The sequence below is a fragment of the Tachypleus tridentatus genome, chromosome 13 (assembly GCF_004210375.1).
Source record: "Tachypleus tridentatus isolate NWPU-2018 chromosome 13, ASM421037v1, whole genome shotgun sequence".
Lineage (NCBI taxonomy): Eukaryota > Metazoa > Arthropoda > Merostomata > Xiphosura > Limulidae > Tachypleus > Tachypleus tridentatus.
In genome coordinates this window covers 202069187-202090948 of record NC_134837.1, presented here as the reverse complement: position 1 = coordinate 202090948, position 21762 = coordinate 202069187, and the positions used below count along the sequence as shown (strand labels likewise).

At 36.4% G+C, this 21762-nt stretch overlaps 1 protein-coding gene across 1 annotated transcript; it reads right to left on the bottom strand.

The window, feature by feature from the left end:
* Positions 1 to 456: 456 nt before the first annotated feature.
* On the bottom strand, positions 457 to 20198 carry LOC143238887 (uncharacterized). Its single transcript, XM_076479509.1, has 9 exons — positions 19898 to 20198; positions 17975 to 18354; positions 14091 to 14264; positions 12956 to 13843; positions 10525 to 11703; positions 8658 to 9473; positions 7314 to 7596; positions 3473 to 3751; positions 457 to 790 (listed from the first exon to the last, which is right to left on the bottom strand). Exons 1-9 carry the CDS (start codon positions 20065 to 20067, stop codon positions 523 to 525), a joined length of 4437 nt encoding a protein of 1478 aa, XP_076335624.1. The 5' UTR covers positions 20068 to 20198; the 3' UTR covers positions 457 to 522.
* Positions 20199 to 21762: the final 1564 nt, after the last annotated feature.

The following is a 21762-nucleotide window of genomic DNA, read 5'->3' as shown; positions in this document are numbered from 1 at the left end:
CCTTCCCTCTGGTTCTTACACTGCTAAATTAGGGACGGCTAGCACAGATAGCCCTCGAGTAGCTTTGTGCGAAATTCCAAAAACAACAACAAAAGACAAAACTTCTTTTTTTTTCAGTTTTCCAATTGTTGGCTTTCTTTGAAAGAACTGAATCATCGTATTTTGTGTGACGCATCCATGACATACTCCGACATTGTAACTAACTTTACGTTGTAGGTCAAGTCATATCTGGACATTGTCTTGAGTTGAATATTTACTGGCTATCTGTAAAATGTGTATTTTTATTGGTTGATAAATTATAATTCAACATTAAACAATGAAGCGAGTCGAACTTTTTATCTATGTAATGATATGTTTTGTAAGCTTTTGTATTTCCCTTTTTGAGAGGTAATGCCAGGTTTGTAATGTTATCCCTTTCTCAAATAAGACGCAAAGATAAACAACTTTTGAAACCTTTTTATACAGATATTAATGTTTGACAGTACATAAATCGGACGTAATTTGACAATACACATTAGTTCACTATAAAGGAATGTGTGCACACTGGATTCTGCATACAATGTCATCCATAATTTCGTATCTCGAAAAATCTCGAAGAAGACGTGAACAGTTATCAATCTTCAGCGATCGACATATCGGCCCTTCAGTGGTGCACGTGCATGACATGCACGGTGTAACAAGTTTAGATCTGCCACGGTCAATCAGCTGACCTTCGACTTGACATTTCGACGCCTCTATCCAGTAGCCCAAGTCAATGGAGGGCAAACTCTCACACGATCGGCGAGGATTACTGAAAATCACAGCAATTTATCAGAAAGAAACAGAATGAGAAAGTAAACGCATGCACAGTACATTCATCACAGTAAAGGTTTCTTTATAACCGTCATTTGAATCTACCTTAACGAAAATATTTCCAAATAATTTTAAAAATATAAGATTGTCAAAGTAGAAATTAGACCTGGTAAAGGAGTTATATCTGGGACCCTTGGAGTTGTATCTGGGATCTTTAACTTGAAGTTATATCTGACATCCTTAACCTGGAGTTATATTTGAAGTTCTTAACTTGGAGTTATATTTGAAGTTCTTAACTTGGAGTTATATTTGAAGTTCTTAACCTGGAGTTATATTTGGTATCCTTAACTTGAGTTAATTGTTTTACCTTTAACTTGGAGTTATACATGGGATCATTAGCTTGGCTCTCATGTGGGACTCTTAACTTGAGGTATATCTGGGATATTTAACTTTGAGTTTTATGTGGGAAGTTTAACTTGGACTTATGTATATATATTGAATCCTTAATTCGAAGTTTAAATCATTTAGATGTTAACTGATTAATCTCATGTGATTGCACAGTAACTGGCATGTATCTGAGAAGTGGACATTGAAGATTTCTTTTTAAATAGGAAATTTAATGGCGCACTCCAAGTATTGTATTTAAGATTACTTTATAAACAGGAATGACACACATTACAAACAATTATTTATTCAACTCATGTGATTTTCTTAGCACTTTAACTTTCCAGTGATTAACTTCCTTATGAACTAAGGGCCTCTGTTAATCTAGAAGATTAACTTCGACTAGCATGGCCAAGGAATGCGTAGTCGAAACCGTAAGTCTGGGAGTCCTGTTGACGCAATAAATGCTCGTTGTACTTTAACAGTGCACTGTAATAGTGGTGGTAAAATCCACTCAAAGTTGCTAAAGAGTATTGTTCTTATTAGGATACCAACGTTGTAACGGTTTACAAACGAGATCCAAAGTTCGAGCGATTGATTGTCTTCTACAGTCTATCACTTCAAATTCTGGCTAGGCACAGATATCTAAAAAAAACAACAATCTTTTCTACAACAAAACCACAAGGCGAAGAGCCTGAGAATATGAAGCCACTTTGAATATTTAAGATTTACAATAAAAACGATCTCTTTCACGCCTACTGCAGCCTTCATGAGGTCACGACCCATAATTTGTGGACACCCATGTTAGTGAATTTCCGCTTATTCTCGCTATATATTTCAACTCTTACATTCCGTTTGTTCATATAAAGCATCGGCTTTGAAAGAGAAATGTGTTGTTTTTTGTTTCTGTTAGGGGCTGATATTTCCTGTAATTATTTTATTCAGTTAACATAATTTCATTGTTTGAAATAACTGAATTATTTTTCTCTTTTCATTAACAAGTCTGGGAGAGTAGTTCATTATCAAGCTAACTTTGATGTCGTGTACAGTCTGAACATAAGGCCAGCTGAATCAATAGAATTACAAACTGGAAACTCCTTGATTTTAATGGACCTATTCTTTGATATTACAACTATAGTTTACTGGATAAGTAAAGTTCGTTTAAGTGTTAATTATCTCAAGTAAATTTTCCTGGTTGTTGAATTGTTTTTATTTATTTGTTACTTATTGAAATTGCTTTTCCTCACGAACAGTTGGCCCCATTCATTTTATTTTTTTAGTAATTAATTTTTTATTGTGTACTCTGTAGAACACTTCTGGACAAATCATGAAGTTTAGTTTGCTAGGATTGACTTGGTTTGTTTTTAATTTCGCGCAAAGCTACACGAGGCCTATCTGCGCTAGTCATCACCACGCACCGCCAACTCTTTTACCAAAGAATAGTGGGATTGACCGTCACATTATATTGTCTCCATGGCTGAAAGGGCGAGCATGTTTGGTGTGACGGTGATTCGAACCCGCGATCCTCAGATTACAAGATGAGTGTCTCAACCATCTGGCCATGCTAGGATTGTCACAAACCATCATACTAATGAATAGTTCTATTGTTTTAATACTGTTCTTTCGTTGGCGGGTCATTTTAAATTATCTGGTAAACATAATTCGAAGTTCAGTCCATATAAACGTTAAACAATTAGTTTCTTTCTTTCTTAACGTATTTATAAGATTGAACTTTCTAGTAACGTGAAGACCACCTTTAAAAATGGCGTTAATTACATTACAAGAATGTAAAAATTAACTTACTTGTATACTTTAACGACTGGAGTGAAACACATTGGCTGATTCACTCTATCAGTTAGAAATAACAATCGAAACACTTATACTATTCTGAAACAACTTTTTGCATCTCGTGTTTATAATATGCGTTTGAAATTACTAGAAAACGTGACGTCAACTTTTCAGAACTTTCTAGTCAACACCCCCCACTAGTGAAACCGATCGTAACATCATAACACCCTAACCGCTGAAGAAGCGAGAATGCTTGATTATAGATTTCGATTCCGCAGTTCGCAAGTCAAACAACGCCCTAACCACCAGGCCAGCCAGATTCTCTAAAATATCACTTATTTTGAGGCTAACAATGTTTACGTAAAGTCATAAAATACAAAACAGTCTTGTATAATTTTTAGTTGTAAAAGTTTGCCGAAAGTTAGTTCAAGGAAAAGTAGCGAGACTCAGTTCAAGGATCCATGACAGAAAACACATAGAACACATTATAACTAAGTACAAGACTCACAGGAACGGATTTTCCCTGTCCAGAACGTCTGTGGTAATTTGATCAATATCGTCTCCATTTTCGCAAATAATTTTGGCAAGAGTCACTTTCCGGATTTCCTGGAGTTGCTGCTTCGTGAATCGAACGACCACATTCGCATTTTCGTACCAAAATCGGTCACACCTTCGAAGCTTCTGAAACTGAAAACCAATAATGCAGGCGAAAGTAGGACCCACCAGTCCTCCAGGGACGGCAAGCTCTGCCAAACCACCAGTAAACAAGTCTATATCATCTACACTCCTATAAAATACATCATCTCGTTATCAGCCGTAGCTTTACCAAAAACTGGAACAAATAATTATTAAATACAGAATAACACATTTATAATATGAACTAACAAATGCAAAGATTAAAACTATCGGGTCAGGATTTCCCAACTGCAATGCCATCTAGTAAAAATATAGAATAGAACTTACTTGTTTTACAGATATTACCGGCGTAGATAGCCTAGTTGCTTTGCGCCATAAAACACCAAACCAATCCAACATATATTACCACCGTACCATCTGTTGTTGTAGGACCTTGCTGGAGTAACAGACATGTCATTACCAAAAGCAGTTCCAGAACTAAGACAGCCAGTTCAACATTGGTCAATAAACAAACCAAGGAACTGTAACGGTGAGGTGCCATGGAAGTCATACCAGTGTAACTTGCAAATTATTTTAACAGTGAACAACAATCCATCCATTTAAATTAATATTAGGTAATCTCCCAGTTGAGAGTTTAACAACTATCAAGCAATGGTAGCTACTTTATCTAACAGGTTTGGGGTGTTGCACCATGAAGAGGTATCAAGATCAAAGTTCCAGAAGAGGGTACGGAGAAAAGACCTCAATCAAATTTGCAGATTTCAAATGGCTTGTCCAGTTAATGTGTCCAGACTCCTCATAAAGTGATGGATTCATTGACAAATGATCAATTTATAGACGCCATAACAGATGAAGGTATGAAGACCAGGCTGAAGCATGGTAGATGTAGAACCTTAAAGTTTACTATGGAACTAGAACTATTAAAAGATAAACAGTGATATTTTTTTAGCTGTCTTACTATGGAACCAGAACCATTAAAAGATAAACAGTGATATTTTCTTAACTGTCTTACTATGGAACCAGAACCATTAAAAGATAAACAGTGATATTTTCTCAACTGTCTTACTATGAAACCAGAACCATTAAAAGATAAACGGTGATATTTTCTCAACTGTCTTACTATGGAACCAGAACCATTAAAAGATAAACAGTGATATTTTCTTAACTGTCTTTTACAAACCTCATATTTATAATATACCCTCGAAATTACTAGAAATATTGACGTCCAATCTTCAAACATTTCTTCGTTTATACTATTAAACACTTGTATTTTAACGTCATCATTATGTTCTCCAGCTAAATCTAGCAAACAAGATTAAAAATATTGCTTACAGTAGTGCTATCAAAAATTTATTCAACATAAAACTGTTTGTGTTTGAAGTTAAATATTCATGGTATTGTGTTGTGTTCTTTGTAAAATTAATAAAAATATATTTGAAACTTATTAATTAGTTATGATACCACTATTATTTAAAAAATAAATTGCTTTGTGTAAGCCCCAACAACGATGCTTTTTTTATGCCTGGCTATATAGACACAAAATAATTTTATACTTGAGAGTTGTTAGTTAATAAACATAACAATTAAACAGAATGTAAGTATATGTTATGTTTTGTTAGAAACTTGCCAAAATAACATCAGTACAATTCAAGCAGGCTAAATAACGTTGCTCAGGGTCCAGTTATCTAACATCGTTAACAATCATGTACTTGTAGACCACAGCTACAGTAAAAAATGGACAAAGCAATTGTTTATAAATGTTTCTCTAAATAGTAACTAGAAGGTACCTGTCGGCTATTTCGTTATTAAAGGTCACAGGGAAGGAACTAATAAACTTCATAAGAACATGCTTGAGAAATCTTTATTCAAATTGTCACTTATACTTGTTGAAAGTATTACATGCTAATGTGTCGACAGAAACTTGTAGCCATGGTTTTTACACCCTAGTAATGAAAAATGCAATTTTTTGCTAATTCCGATATATTCCAAATGTCTGCTATATCTGACACATTCCAAATTTTAGCCATATATGATATACTACAAAATTTGTTCATATATAATATATTCAAATTTTTGTCCATATCTGATATATTTCAAATTTTGGTTATACCTGATAGATTCCAAATTTTGGTCATATCTGATACATTCTAAATGTTTGCCATATCTGATACATTCCAAAAATTTCTCATATCTTATATAATCCAAATCTTTGCCATATCTGATACACTCTCAATGTTTGCCATATCTGATACATTTAAAAAATTTCTCATGTCTGATATAATCAAAATATAGCTGATATATTCCAAATGTTTTCTATGTATTCTACATACTAAAGCTCAATCAACAAATTTTTGTCCTCTACTGGGACAGCGGTAACTCTAAGGATTTACAACGCTAACATCAGGGGTTCGATTCCCTTCGGTGGGCACAGCATATAGCCTGCTGTGGTTTTGCTATAAGAAAAACATAAAACACTTTTACAGCTGGGATGAAAAAGACAATGGTGAATATATTATGTGGCAGTTTCATTACTGATTTGTGCCCCCGTGGTGGGAGGAGCATGGATAGCCCACTGAGAAGCTTTGTGTTTTACCAAACCGTTCATTGCACAAACTGTGAGCACATTATTGTTTACCTCTAGGAACTAAATTGACACCAATAAAGTTTCAATGGCAGAAGTACAAAATGAAGGGTTACTTTACAGCACAAACTTTGAGTTCCAGATGCTACTGAACTTTGCAACAAAGACTTGAAGTTACCTGAGTTTATGTGAAATAAGCCCATATTTATAAGACCATTTGACAGACCTTTTGATTTTTTCCACTCCAGATATTCAGTGACTAAAAATTACAAGAATCCAATGAAAGTTTGCAAAATTTTTTAGTAGAAACAGAAAATTACATATTTCAATTAACAGACTTATCGGGCAATAAATAATTAAATCGACTTAAAACATCATTCGTTGTGTTTCTAACTACGGTATATGAAGCCTTAGCTCCTTGAGGCGTCTTTTGCCGTATAAGGTAATCCAGGATCACGTGGAACTTATTATGCTGGTCTTATATCAACTTACACTTGTAATAACAGCATTACTGTTTGACAGTTCACAGATGCAAATGAAACACTGTTCGTGCATTGTAAAATAAAAACAGCACGTAACTACGCTGCCCAAGATGACATGTGTCCACAATATCAGATGTCTCTTCCTAGTGTGTGATACATGGGTATCAGATTTAACAATCAGTTTTCCAGATCAAGTCATTTTTCTGGTATAACAGGAAAAGAAAACATTTAAAAATCTTCTGCTTGTTGTTACTGATACATACATCGAAGGGATTAAACATTGAATTGTCACGTTATAGGCCCTCAAACATAACGCTGTACCTCTGGTAAGCTCTTCAAAACACTGAGTGTGAAACTGAATTATTTTGATTTGATTTTGTCCAGCTGTAAAAATATTTTCAACGATAAAATAAAATGTCTAAAGATTAAATTCATAGCTGTTTTCATTTAGTGAATATAAACGTGTTTTTATAATATAAGTCAAATATTACCTCGTGTGTTTAGGGATCAACGTGAGATTCAAGTCCAAAATAACGTGATGCACTTTTACTGTGACGTCTTGAAGTTGTTACTCTAACGGTTGTTTAATAATGTTGTGCTTACTAAGACACATAAAAGAAGTAAGGCTACAGATGTCTGTACTAACTTACCTGTAAACAAGAGACAACTTTTTAACAATGTCCTCTGGCATGTCTTGCACGAGATCTTCAAATGATGATGCACGAGTTATGTTACAGAACTCTCTGTAATCGTTGTATGGTCTTATACCATGGTCCCTCCCTCTTTGTAGGTTGAGACTTACCAAGTCAAGCCCCGAAAAGTGTTTGTTCTTATCTTCAAATAAGTGTCGAGTCACTGCCTTTGTCACTTGAGTATCAAACGAGGGGGTAGGGTCAGCACATAACCCCCGAAGTATGTCGTCTATCATACCACCTGGAATTTACAAGTACGTCTGTCAGTACACATTCAAGTAGGAAAACATTAAAATAAATGACAGGTGAAGGAAGCAAATTAAAGAGAAGCATCAGAGTTCATCTTACCAAACGAAGCGACTAAACGTTCGCTAGAGGTCGAAGTCCACGACCCTCCTTAGGACCCAGGAACATCATAGGTTCGGGAACAAATTTTATATATTATGCTGCCGTATGAGTAATTATGGTAGTTTTAGAGGGACAGTAAATAGCAAAACAATGTTTTTAAACGACATCTTTTCAACGAACTTATCATTAGGTTTGTATCATATTTTCTAGCCGACTCCTACAGTAATTTTTTTTAATAGTTACGAAACAAAAACAACTTACAACAAATACGTTTAAAATCGAGTGGTTATAGAAATCATGTTGTTTTGATTAATGGTACAAAAACATTGACTATATGTTGTTGAAACACTTCCTTTATAGGATACAAATTATTAATGAAACCATATACGGTATTTTACGCCTTGTAAGACGCTACATCGTGGAAGATGCACCCTAATTTTGTAAAGACAATTCTAAGACCAAAAATGTTTTTCAATCAGTAACCAACATCTTGATGTAGCCTTCACTTTTTTTCAACCTACTGAGTAAATACAGTCAAATAACTCATATTCTTCACAGTATATCCACAGTATTAGTTAACTTGAATGTTTTATGTTATTGAAAATACTTGTAATTGGTAAATAATTAGATTACGATCTGTATGAGAGGACGTTTTGAGTAGACCCTAACCTAACCTCTTGTCTCAACCCATTACTTTTGTGTTGGAAGACGCATGGAGATTTTTCAAAGTATTTTTAAAGATAAAAGTGTGTAAAATACGGTATATACACACATATAGAAAAAATGTTTAGCCAGTTTTATTTCGTAACGTTACTTGAAATATACACATGTATATATAACACTTTCCTACTGAAAATAAGTATTACTTTGGTAGCTGTTGTTTACGTGTATTTATATCGTATTCCACAATACATATATTTCCATTGGTCACTGATTCATAAGTTAAATACTGACCGTTGTACATCAGATGATTGTCAAAGAAGTTGTTTACCAACGTAATATTCTCGGTGCTGTCGTACATACTTGTCATACGTTTCAGACTAGGAGGAAGTAACGAGTGTCCAAATCTGAAAGCTGCTGATGCAAATTCATTGAAGATAGCAGCATTGCAATTGGGGTCGTAGTTAAAATAATAGCCACTCTTGAGAGGAGTAAGTCCCCATTTCTCCATGAGTTCCCAACCGAGAACCCTAGGTAGAAACTCAGAATAGATAATGTGTTGGAAAGAGGCAGAAACTATACGCCTTGTTTCCTGATACAGTTGTTCGTCTTTCCATAGTGGATTGATGTCTTGCAGTCGAAGGGCTAGTCTGTTATGTTCTCGTGCAAAAATTGTGTGAATTGTCGTGAGTCCTGGTTGTTCGCTCACGCGAGGATCACCAGCGAGAAAACAAACTCCATTATGGCTAACACAATCCTTTATGGTAAGGGTTTCTGGCAAGAGAGGTTTATGTCCCCCTCCGTCAGGATGTTTTGTCATCTTTAGTTGGCCATCATGAAACGTGCGAAGAGCTCTGGCCTCACAGTCATCGGACCCGTAAAAAGCAGAACCATCTATGTAAGCTGTTACTTGGTTAATCTGTTCCCTAACTCCTAGTGTCCTCTGTCCAGACATGGAGCGAGTAAATGGCAAACAGAACTTTTCTTGTGATGCTTTGTGAACTGCAGGATAATATGGGTCTTTGGAAGGAACGGAAATTGGTAAACATTCGGAATGAACTGTTACTGCAGAATCGCAGGCTCGACAATCGAGTTTCTCTTTATTCATGCCTTGAAAAGAACAAAAATCGTTTAAATCAGATCGGACGGTTATCAACAAATGAAATTAAACTCATCATTCTTACTTAACAAATAAACCAAATCAGAAAATTAGACAACTCAATCATAAGTTTTGTTTGAGTCTTTGGCTATCACTTACATTGACAGTCAATGTAGTACAATAATTATTACCGTTGTATATGAGTTTTTGATGGTGACCAATCACACTGTCACCGATGTAGTACAATAATTATTACCGTTGTATATGAGTTTTTGATGGTGACCAATCACACTGTCACCCAATGTAGTACAATAATTATTACCGTTGTTTTTGAGTCTCTGATAATGGTTAATTAAATTGACAGCTAAGACAGTAGAATAATTATTAGAGAGAAATTGGGTTAATAATTATCAGCTCTGTAAAGTAAGGTGTTATTTATGCTTTTGGTCAAATCCTCCCTAACTTTAGTCTTACAGATCAGAGGGAATAAAACTAGTGTACAACATCCTCTGTTTTTGACCGAACAGTTGACTTTAAGCATAATTTTGTTTCAGACAGATTATTCTTCTGTAAATCGTATTGGGTTTCGTTGTTCTTACAGTTTATGGTCCGGTTCCTGGCGATTAAAGTGTTGAGAAATTGGTGTAAAGTTTCAATTCATGTGTTTAACAACGGGAAGCGATATTCTGTATTATAGGTAAGTCATAGCACAAAGAGAGGCGATGTACTCTGATGTATTTTAGAGAAATGATGACACAGCGAGAAGCGATGTACTCTTACTGTTGTATTTTAGATAATTCATAAGACAATGGCACGCGATGTACTCTTACTTTGTATTTTTGATAATTCATAAGACAATGGCACGCGATGTACTCTTACTGTTGTGTTTTAGATAAATTACAACAGAGTGGGACGCGATGTACTCTTAGTGTTGCATGTTAGATAAATCATAACACAAAAAAGGCGTTACTCTTTCTGTTGTATTTTAGATAAATCATAATACAGTGTGACGTGATGCTGCTCTTACTGTTGTATTTGTGCACATCATAAAATCTAGCATACCTTCATGAATCGGGGTATGTGTGATGTCGTGGTCAATTAGCTGGCCAAACTGCATCATCATTTTGGTGTATCGCAAGTGCGAATCATTCCCGTCCTCATGTACCATAACAGATATGAACCTAGGGCTAGGAAGACTTGAACCATTGACACTCCGGATTCTGGGGGAAGAAATGTCGTCATCGTATGCTGGAGGCAAAAGGCGAATAAAATTTTGAGCAACTTTTCCAAATTCAGGGTTATCCAGGTTATTACAACGTCCGCTCTCAGTCCTGTAAAGAGTGGTGTAGTCACAAGGATAGGGTACATCGTCACAAACTTTAGGTTCCTCGAAATGTAGGTTGTACTGGAGTAAAGGGACGTGCTGGAGAGAGGGCAGTATATCTAATATCTTCTCTTTCTTTTTAACGGGGTCTAAGTTTCTAGTTAGTTCTTGGATCACATGTCTTGTTGCCTCTTCGAGAAGGACGGACTGAGTATGGACTAAACGAGACTGAACAGTAGCCCGTAAAAGACCCCGACTTTGAGATGGATCAAGAGTGTTTTCCAGATGACTTTCTGATTGATTAAAGAAGTTCGTGATATTCACCTCTGCTCTCGAAGGCTCTAAAAAACGCAAGGTGTTTCTGAGAGCATTTGCAATGGCTTCCGGTGGAATGTTTTCAAACGAGACCTCGGAGCGCCACTTGCTAAGATCCACTGACGGAATAAGTTTATCTTTACATGAAACGAAGTTGTTGAGCCATGGATCTGGGATTCGATATGAATTGGGCTGAATATAACCGTCGTTAAAAATGTTGTCACACAATATCCGTGTCATCGTGACCTTCTGGACTTCCTGAAGCTGCTCGAGCGTAAACGCTGAAGGGGGGAGGTCATTTTCATACCAGAATCGGTCAGAGCCCCTAAGTAGATAGAATTCGTATCCTAGAAGGCAGGCTAGGGTTTCACCAACCATCGCCCCTTCTAGGGGCCTTTCTGCTAGTACTCCAGGAAGAAGGTCAATGTCCTCTACAACTTTGTATATCTGTTGAAAGAGCTTTACAATAGTCTTGTCGATAAAAGTTTCGAGATCTTCAAAACTCTTCACAAGTGGAAACCCACAAAACGTTCGCCAAGCGGTGTAACTTGGTATTCCATGATCGCGGCTTTGCTGGATAAGAAGAGCCATAACATCTATACCTGGAAATGGAAACAATAGAATCCGTCATTATTACTATCAATTATAATATAAAATATGTGTATCACATTCGTTTAAATCGCTCTATCTCGTTTAATCGAGGCCCAGCATGACCAAGCGTGTTTAGGCGTGCGACTCGTAATTTGAGGGTCGCGGGTTCTCATCCCCGTCGCGCCAAACATGCTAGCTCTTTCAGCCGTGGGGGCGTTTTTATGTGACGGTCGATCCCACTATTCGTTGGTAAAAGAGTAGCCCAAGAGTTGGCGGTGGGTGGTGATGACTAGCTGCCTTCCCTCTAGTTTTACACTGCATTAGGGACGGCTAGCACAGATAGCCCTCGAGTAGCTTTGTGCGAAATTCAAAAACAAACAAACAAAAATCATTTAGTTGAAATGTTGATCGGATATTTGTTTTTGAGACGATTTTAACAATTTGTTTTGGTATTTTCTGATGTTAAGATAATGTATATTTATTTGTTTATTACTGGCACAACAACCACGCAGAAGCTACCAAAACATTCTTTAAGTTCCACTCATGATTCAGGTACCAGAAGCCATATTTTAAGCATACAACACTTTATAAAACTCCATATATCCTCACTATCAATTTTAACTATGTTTGCACCTATGCGTTAGCATTAGTGTAAACTGTAAAAACAAAAACATGAAACATATATTACACTTAACAAAGAACGTACTAAAATCTCATTTATACCTTCATCTTATTGTTTGTCTCGTTCTACTATAATTGTGTCTTGTTTGTAATTAAGCACAACGATACACAATGGGCTATCTGTGCTCTGCCCAGTCTGAAGCTACGTGTGTTCGCAGACATACCGTTGTGCCACTTGAGGGCATAACTGTGTCTACAAGAAACGATAAAATTAAAAATAATTATTTTTTACAGTATTTTATGCTCTCCTTCTTTTAGCAACCTTCTCTCACTTTTGCTTGTTTGTTTTTGAATTTCGCTCAAAGCTACGCGAGTGCTATTTGCGCTAGCCGTTCCTAATTTAGCAGTAGGACTAAAGGAAAGGCAACTAATCATCACCACCTACCGCCAACTCTTGGGTTACACTTTTACCAATGAATATTGGGAGCTTGACCATCACATTATAACGCCCCCACGCCTGAAAGGGCGAGCATGTTTGGCGCGAGAGGGATTCGAACCTGCGACCCTCTGTCATTTACACTGAAGAAAAATTATTTCTTTTGTAGAACTGTGTCTTTTATATTAAAGAAACAGATTTAGTACCTTCACTAAAGAGCTCTTGATTATTGACGTTGATGTCCACAGGCATTGCACTCTGTATCAAAGTCCCCATTATTAGGTGACGTAATTTTGAAGTGTAGACAAGACTGGAAGAATGAAATAGCGTTGTAGTCCATGATACATTTCCCTCGAATCCCAGGGTTTTTGGACCTATCAGTTCATAAAACTCAGGGGTGACCGACAATAACGCTCCTCTCATCACTAGGCCTACAACGTTTGATATTCCAGCTATCTTCTCGCGATCATATCCACGAAAATAATCTCCTCGTCTTAAACTAAGGCCAAACTTAGAAACGGTTTCGAATCCAAGAAAGACGGGTATAAATTCGTTGTAGGTGATATGCTGAAGTTCAGCAACGACTACCCTTCGGGTTTCTTGGTAGAGAACTTCGTCATTCCAAGACGGATTGAGCTGCTTGAGAACCCGAGCAATGCGGTTATGCTCACGAACCCACACAATATAGAGAGCCATGGTACCAATATCTGACCACAGACGAGGATCCAGACAAGAACTGTTCGTTTCGTGCCAGCAAGTCTCTGTGCACGTACTAGCTGTGGGGATTTCTTTTCCTTCCTCATTTTGACGGGTTTTAAGTAAACCATCTCGAAAGACTCGTAGATTGTGGCCTGCTTTAGTTGTTGTTCCGTAGATGACAGATCCATCCAAAAACGATGTGGCTTGGTTAATTTGTTCCCTGGGGCCGAGGGTACAACCTTCTCTTAAAACTGTGGCTGAGCGACCATACTGAAGACAGGTTTGATTGTATTTACCATACCAGACGTCATCGGATACTACATCGATGGGAAAACATTCTGGATGTTCGGGTTCTTCTGTGACGTTGCAACATTTCAAGTTTGTGGATCGGAAACCTGTGTGTAAACAAAAGAGAGACAAAAATCCTATACATGTTGATTAAATATATGTTTTCCTCTTACAGCGATCCTTTATATTTTCATGCATTTATTTATAAGTAAGACTGTTAGTTGGTGATGGTCAAAAGTTGTTTTTATATTAGTATCGTCTCTGTACCAAGTAAGACAGCTCGAGTATATATCAAGTTCTGTTTATTGAAACACATTTACGTGAGTATAAATAAAACTCCATATGTGACCTAACCTGTGAATTTGGTTGTATGACTGATGTCATCTAACATAAAGCTTGCCCATATTACTGCTAACACTGACAGATGACCCTGTGGGTGATTGTCCTTACCGCCCAGCAGCTGAGAACTGACCAGTCTAGCGCTCGGTAAAGGTTTTCCATTCGTGCTAATACGGGGAGAATTGATTTCTAAAGAAGAAAAGATATATAATTTGTCAAAACGTGGAACTAAGCAGGATGAGTCAATTACATAATAAATAAATTATTAACTGAAATGTCAAAAATTAAATAACTTCAACACAGATGTAAACTGCATTGTTAAAACTACCATCAAACTTATATATCAAATATTGGCCTCTGTCTTACTTTGTGAAAACAGACGTAGAGGATGTGTAAGTTAAACTGATTTTGGTTTTAAATACAGTAGTACTTGAGAGTAGAAATAAAAAAGATTTCCAAATAATTCACGCGTCAGAAAACCACCTTACTAAATGATAAACCTACCATTCAAAGTATTAGTTACGATACATTATGTACATATATACTCATAATACGTATAAAACGTTGCTAAAATTTACGGTATAACAATTTAAAATTTTCTAAATCAGTAATTTTTTATCCATTACAGAGCTACCCAATCACGGCTCGGATTATCACTACAAACTTTCTCTAATTTACTTGACTGATCTGTAAGTATCTGTTTTTGATATTTCGTTACATATGTACATATACAGGTATAATATAAATGGTAAACATATCATACACGTACCTAAAATATCTTTTCAACCCAATGGATGGCGCTACATACTAATGGAGAGTTTCTGAAGATAAGTTATATATTATATACAGGTAAAGCGTATAAAGTGAACGGAGCATACAAGAGCATTAAAAATTATGAATTTTATACAGAAGTAGGTCTAACTATCAGCTCATCCATTAAGTAATGTCCGATTTTAGGTTCAGAAAAAGAGAAAAGATTTCAAATGCTTTTAATGTTATTTAATCAATAATGTATGTTTCATTATTATTAATTACTTCCTGCCAACGATTCACAAGCTTCTGAATTCCACTTCTATAAAATTCTTGTGGTTTGGAGGAAAAGAATGTAGAGAGGGTAATTTTGACATCTTCATGTGTTCCAAGCTCTTTTCCATCAAATCTGCAAACTTCGGAATAGATGATAATCTGATGGAGCAAGGTCTGGAGAATAAGGAGGATGTGAAAGACTTCCCAGTCTAGTTCTTCAATCTTTGCAGATGTGATCCTTGTTGTATGGGGCCGTGCATTATCCTGGTGTAACACAACACCTTTATGATTGATCAAAGCAGGCCTCTTTTCTTTCAGTACAACATTCAAGCACTATAACTGTTGACAATAGAAGTATGATATACTTGTTATAATACGTGGTAGCTACTCAAAGTGGATCACATCAACAATATCCCATGAAATGCTTAACAAGATTTTTCTGGGTGGAGGTCCATTTTGAGCTGTGCTTCAGCCAGTCTACCTGCACTGAGCCATTCATTGTCTGTGGCGATTAACATTTTCATAAAATTTCCATTTTTCAACTCCAGGCACTAGCCTATCCAAAAAAGGTGTTACGTTCATGAGAGTGCAGAGCAGATTGCTCTAAGATTGGTTTCTGTCAACTCATGGGGAACCCATTTCGTAAGTTTTGACACCTTTCCAAACTGTTGCAGATAACGGTAAATTGTTGAATGGATTGAATTAAGCTTCTGTGCTAGTTTCTTAACTGTTACAGGACAATCATCATCAAGTGCAGCCAGCAGCAAGTCATCATTAAATTCAACAAGACAACCTGATTGTGGTGCATCACTTAAGCTGTAGTCACCAGATCTGAATTTCTGAAACCACCTTCGGCATTTTCTTTCATTGAGAGACTGCGCATCATAAACACCTTGAATGTTTCATGTAGTTTCTGCTGCATTTTTATCTTTTTTTTAAACTCATAAAACATTATATGCCTGATGTGCTCCTCAAACACATCCATCTTATATAAGGGTTTATTTGATTAATGATCTGAATAGGTGGAGTTAGGTTAGTTTCTTTTATTTGTCTGAACATTTTTATACACGTTCTACTACACATTTTAGTCATAAATGCCTTCTACAAAGACAAAAATGATGATGCACTTTCTGTATTAAATTTTCGGACATTACTTATGGGATGACCTGGTATAACATGCACCTACAAAGTGTGTAAATTACACATGCGAAATATACAGATACAAAATGTGTAAATGACAAGATGTAAAAACAAATTTTTAATTTTTCTTGTTCCTGGGCAGAAAGTGTTATTTTCCAGTTGCTTATCTCTAAAGTAAATGGAAAAGACCTATTTTTCTCTTCAAACTTTGCATTTGTGACCTGGGTAATGAAAGTTTCAAATTTACCAGTTTTCCAGAAGATTCCAGGTAGATTCAGTACTGAGTAGCTGAGAGAGACTTTTCTCGAAGTTACAAGAATTTTCAAGAACTTTCTAGAATGTCGTAGAACTTACAAGAATTTTTTAGAGTGTTGTAGAACTTTTCCACTGGCTCATTCGATGCACCTTAAAGAGGAATACAACAGGGTCAAGACCTTGCTAGAATACTTGAAGTATGATTAGTATGGCTGGGAGGTTATTGGAGACCTCAAAATAGTGGCATTCCTGATGTGTCTCCAAGGAGGCTTTACTAAGTTTCCATTTTATCTTTGCCTTTGGGACAGCAGGGACACTGCAGCGCACTACAACAGGAAGCACTGGCCACAACGGACTGATTTCTCTATGGGGAGGCACAATGTCAAGTGTCAGCCATTAATGGGCCTCCAGAAGGCATTGTTCCCACCATTGCACATAAAATTGGGCTGTATGAAACAATTTGTCACAGCTCTTGATAAGGAGTATGCAGCCTTCAGGTACCTTCGAGGTTTCTTCCCTAAGCTGTCTGAGGCAAAGGTCAAAGCTGGTGTCTTCGTTGGACTGCAAATAAAGAAGATTCTGGAGTACACAGAATTCCCCAAGAAACTTAGTAGGAAGGAAAAAAAAATGCTTGGGGCAGCTTTATTGCAGTGGTTTGGGCTTCTTGGGTAATCATAAGGCCAAAAATTATGTGAAACTGGTTGAGGCTCTGGTAAAGAACTATGGCAATATGGGCTGCAGGATGTCCCTGAAAGTAAATAACCTTGACACTCATCTTGATAAATTCAAGGAGAACATGGGAACATACTCAGAAGAGCAGGGCTAGCACTTCCACCAATGTATACTGGACTTTGAATGCTGCTACCAAGGAGCGTGTAATGAGAACAGGATGGGAGACTATGTTTGGGGGCTGATACGTGAAAGTGATTTACATTACAGTCTCAAACCTTCTTACTTCTAAACATTTTTGTGTAACTTTAGTACAAATACATGTAAATCTTGATTCATATATTGTTTTATTCAGACCTTATGTAAATGAAAGTGTGCAAATTTGCCTGTTTTACATAGAAAATAGGTTAATTTATAAATTTCATTATCCAGGTCACAAAAGCAAACTTTGAAGGGATTACTAGCCATTTTTTGTACTTTTACAACATAAGCAATTAAGAAATAACACATACTATCTAGAAACAAAATTTCTGTTACATAATGTTATACATTATATGGAATATACAGACACGTTAATTCTAGTCTACGAGTTATATCCTTCTTTTCAAAGTCATGTATCATTACAGCTAGGCCTATATATTTAACTTTAATTCTAGTCTACGAGTTATATCCTTCTTTTCAAAGTCATGTATCATTACAGCTAGGCCTATATATTTAACTTTAATTCTAGTCTACGAGTTATATCCTTCTTTTCAAAGTCCAGCGTCTACATTTGTATTTGTTTACTCGTTTTAAACGCATCTACTTACCGTTTCCATAATCAGCCGGCAGTTGTCGAATATAACGAGTGTATGAGTTACCCCAGAAGGGATGGTCTAGATTATTGCAATGTCCGTCTATACTTCTGTATTTGGTAGGTATACATTGTCCTGTCTCCTTGAAAGGACAGCTCTGGTCAATTTCTGTGCCAGTTATGTTGACTTTCTGTAGTCCATGCCGAACATTGTACCCAAAAGACTTAAAGTTTTCGTGGATTAACAGCGACGTCTTTTCTACAAGAAGTGCAAGTTGAGAAATATTCGAGATGTCTTTTTGTGCTTTGAAAATTGTGTCGATGTTACAAGAAGAGTTATTTAGTTCATGAAAGTTTTCGGTACTGTCGAACGTTTCATTACGTATTTCTTCTTCCCTTTAATATAGAAAACGAAAATTACACAAAGATGAAAATATCACTTACGCTGCATTTTTTTTTCAATGCCTTGGAGGCCTTTTGTAGAATAGAAAAGTTATGTTTTACACACGTGTGTTATGAAATCTATAATTATGTTAAACAAAGAAGGAAAATATATGTTTTTATCACTACTATCAAGTTTATTGGTTTCTCGTTTGGAGTTTAAAGACGTAATTTTATATACATATATGGCTCATCTTTATAGAACACATGCACCTTGAATATATATATGTACAATTACTTCATTATTTACTATTTAAAAATATCAGCTTTAAAACAACATTTATGAACTTTTCAAACCAACGCTTTCTTTTTGCATTAAAATGCCTGAAACAAACATTGTATTGAGTTATGTTTGAAAGTTATTTCCTGGCGGTTCGAGCGTGGCTCAATCGTTATCGAGTCAGATTGTAAATGTGTGAGACCTATTACCGGAAAATAATCGCATTTCGTACTAGAAAATTGTGGGTGCGTTAAAAGTGTAACGGTTAAATCCTAGTATTTGGCGAGAGAAGTATTGTTGACTAACTGCCTTCTACCTCTCCAAACTTAGGGTTAGAGCAGGTAATCTTAGTGTAGCTTTAAGCGAATGTTCAGAGACAAAACAAGTTTCTTCTTTCGATAGCAAAGTCACGATGCGTATTAAATTTATATTTATATGTTTGCCCATTATTTCCATTAAAAAAAGAACCTTTGTTTAACGAATTTCTCGAAACCTGAAAACTGCTAATGATTATTTTTGTTATTAATCTCTGTACAGATTCCACAAATGAAGAACCAATAAGCAGTTGGTTGTAATTTCTCTCAAGCATACTGTACTACCATAGTAGAGTAAAAAAAATGAAAACTAATTAATCAGCCAACTAATGCCAGTAATGCAGTTTTGGTGACGGTAACTATGATATCGGAATTAGTCAACTGAAATGTATAATAAAGATCTGATATTTCATTATGTCAAAAAAAACATGTTTATATATATATTATCTGTTTTCAAAATAACATAGAGAGCCTACTGGAGGTTTATACCTACTCTGAGCAGAACATAGAAAGCCTACTGGTAATTTTTGGCTCTTAGGAGACAACTTAAATCAAAACTTAAGAAGCTTTGCAAACCATCCCAAGACACAGCCAGCTGTAATTTGCAATGTGTCGTGCGATACTGACACAATATAAACTAATACTTTTCTACAAGATATTACATTATGGTACAATGTGTCGTGTGACACTGTCACTATATAAACTGTCAGTTTTCTACAAGATATTACATTATGTTACAATGTACCATGTGACACTGTCACTATATAAACGGTTAGTTTTCTACAAGATATTACATTATGGTACAATGTGCCATGTGACATTGTCATCAGACTTGAAGTGAAAAAAAACATCTTATCCAAGTATGTAGGAGGTAAAGTTTAAGACACAACATCATAGTGCCAACAATTGGAAGTCTGAACTAGTTTAATTTATTGTAAAAGCTCGTGATTGTACGTTTCCTTACCTGAGATGAGCTCTTTGGATGACCTGATTTAACTCTTCTGTTGTAAGAATGGGTACCAGGACTCGGACGTTTGGCAGATTCGGAGTAAAAGAAATTTGTTTCGTACCGCAACTTGCCAGCCCAGAAATGAATAAAAACTTCAGGAAATAATTCCAATGCTGAAGTTTCATTTTCTTTTCCTGAAGATAACCTATTGGATGTGATCACAACAACCAAACTTTAATTGCAGCTCTTACAACTTGTCAACAACCTCTTCCTATTCCACACTTTAAATTGACTTTTTCGCTCAGGTGACAGATTCTTGTGGTTGTCAAGCGATGGGTTCAGTGTATAGGTGATTTGAAGGTCGCCTCTTCCCCGTGGTCACTTGATATAGAAAACATCCCTAATCACTTAAATTTCAAGGTTACCTGCGGTTGGGGACTAGCAGCGTGCTCATTTGAAACTGGAAAGACAATATAATAACTATGTTTTGAATTTCGCACAAAGCTACTCGAGGGCTATCTGTGCTAGTCGTCCCTAATTTAGTAGTGTAAGACTAGGGGGAAGGCAGCTAGTCATCACCACCCACCGCCAACTCTTGGGCTACTCTTTACCAATGAATAGTGGGATTGACTATAACGCCCCCACGGCTGAAAGGGCGAGCATGTTTGGCGCGATCGGGATGCGAACCCGCGACCCTCAGATTACGAGTCGCACGCCTTAACACGCTTGGCCATGCCGGGCCTATAATAACTAAACAAAGATTGGAGTGCAATGTAGGTTGTTTAATAGCGTAATTAATTCATAGTCCTGCTTGATTAGATAAATTATTAGTTAAAGTTTGTGTAAACACAGAATTATGACGTTCAGACAATATACACACGCTATACAGAAGACATACATCTTATAAAATACATCATTTTCAGCTCGCTAAGCTTGAAATGAGTCTATGTCTAACATTTATCTACGATGTTGATAAGGAAATGGTTACTAACCGTTTTGTTTTAATATTAGTACGCGATATTAGGCATGATATTTTATTACTACATGGTATTAGATCTGGGGTCCCCCACTGGTACAGTGGTGAGTTACAGATTTACAACGCTAAAATCAGGGGTCCAATCCCCCTCGATGGACTCAGCAGATAGCCTTATGTGGCTTAGCTATAAGAAAAACACACAGTAGGCCTGGGGCTGCTATATATTGCTGGATATAATGGCGTACTATACCGCACTAGTTTCCACACAGTTTTTTATGATAGTTGGATTTCTGTTACACAGTGTTTCTAAGTTACGTTATTTCTCTTACACTTTATTTCTAATTTACATTATTTCTATTATATATTGTTGATATCGGTAAATTGTTTGGTTTGGTTTGAATTTCGCGCAAAGCTATACGAGGGCTATCTCCGATAGCCGTCTCTAGTTTAGCAGTGTAAGACTGGAGGAAAGGCAGCTAGTCATCACCACCCACCGCCAACGCTTGGGTTACTCTTTTACCAACGAATAGTGGAATTGACCGTCATATTATAACGCCCCCACGGCTATAGGGCGAGCCTTTTTGGTGTGACGGGGATTCGAACCCGCGACCCTAAGATTAGGAGTCGAGTGCCTAAACAACCTGTCCATGCGAGCCAAGTAAATTGTTCCTACGATACATTGTTTCAAGAGGTACATTGTTACCAGTTGTGCATTGTTTCTAATTGTATATTGTTTCGATACATTCTTATCAATTGTACATTGTTTCTATAGATTCATTGTTTCGATAAACATTGTTATCAATTGTGCATTGTTTCTATATTATACTATTTCTATAAGTACATTGTTATCAATTGTACATTGTTTTTATATTACACTGTTTCTATAGGTACATTGTTTCTATGT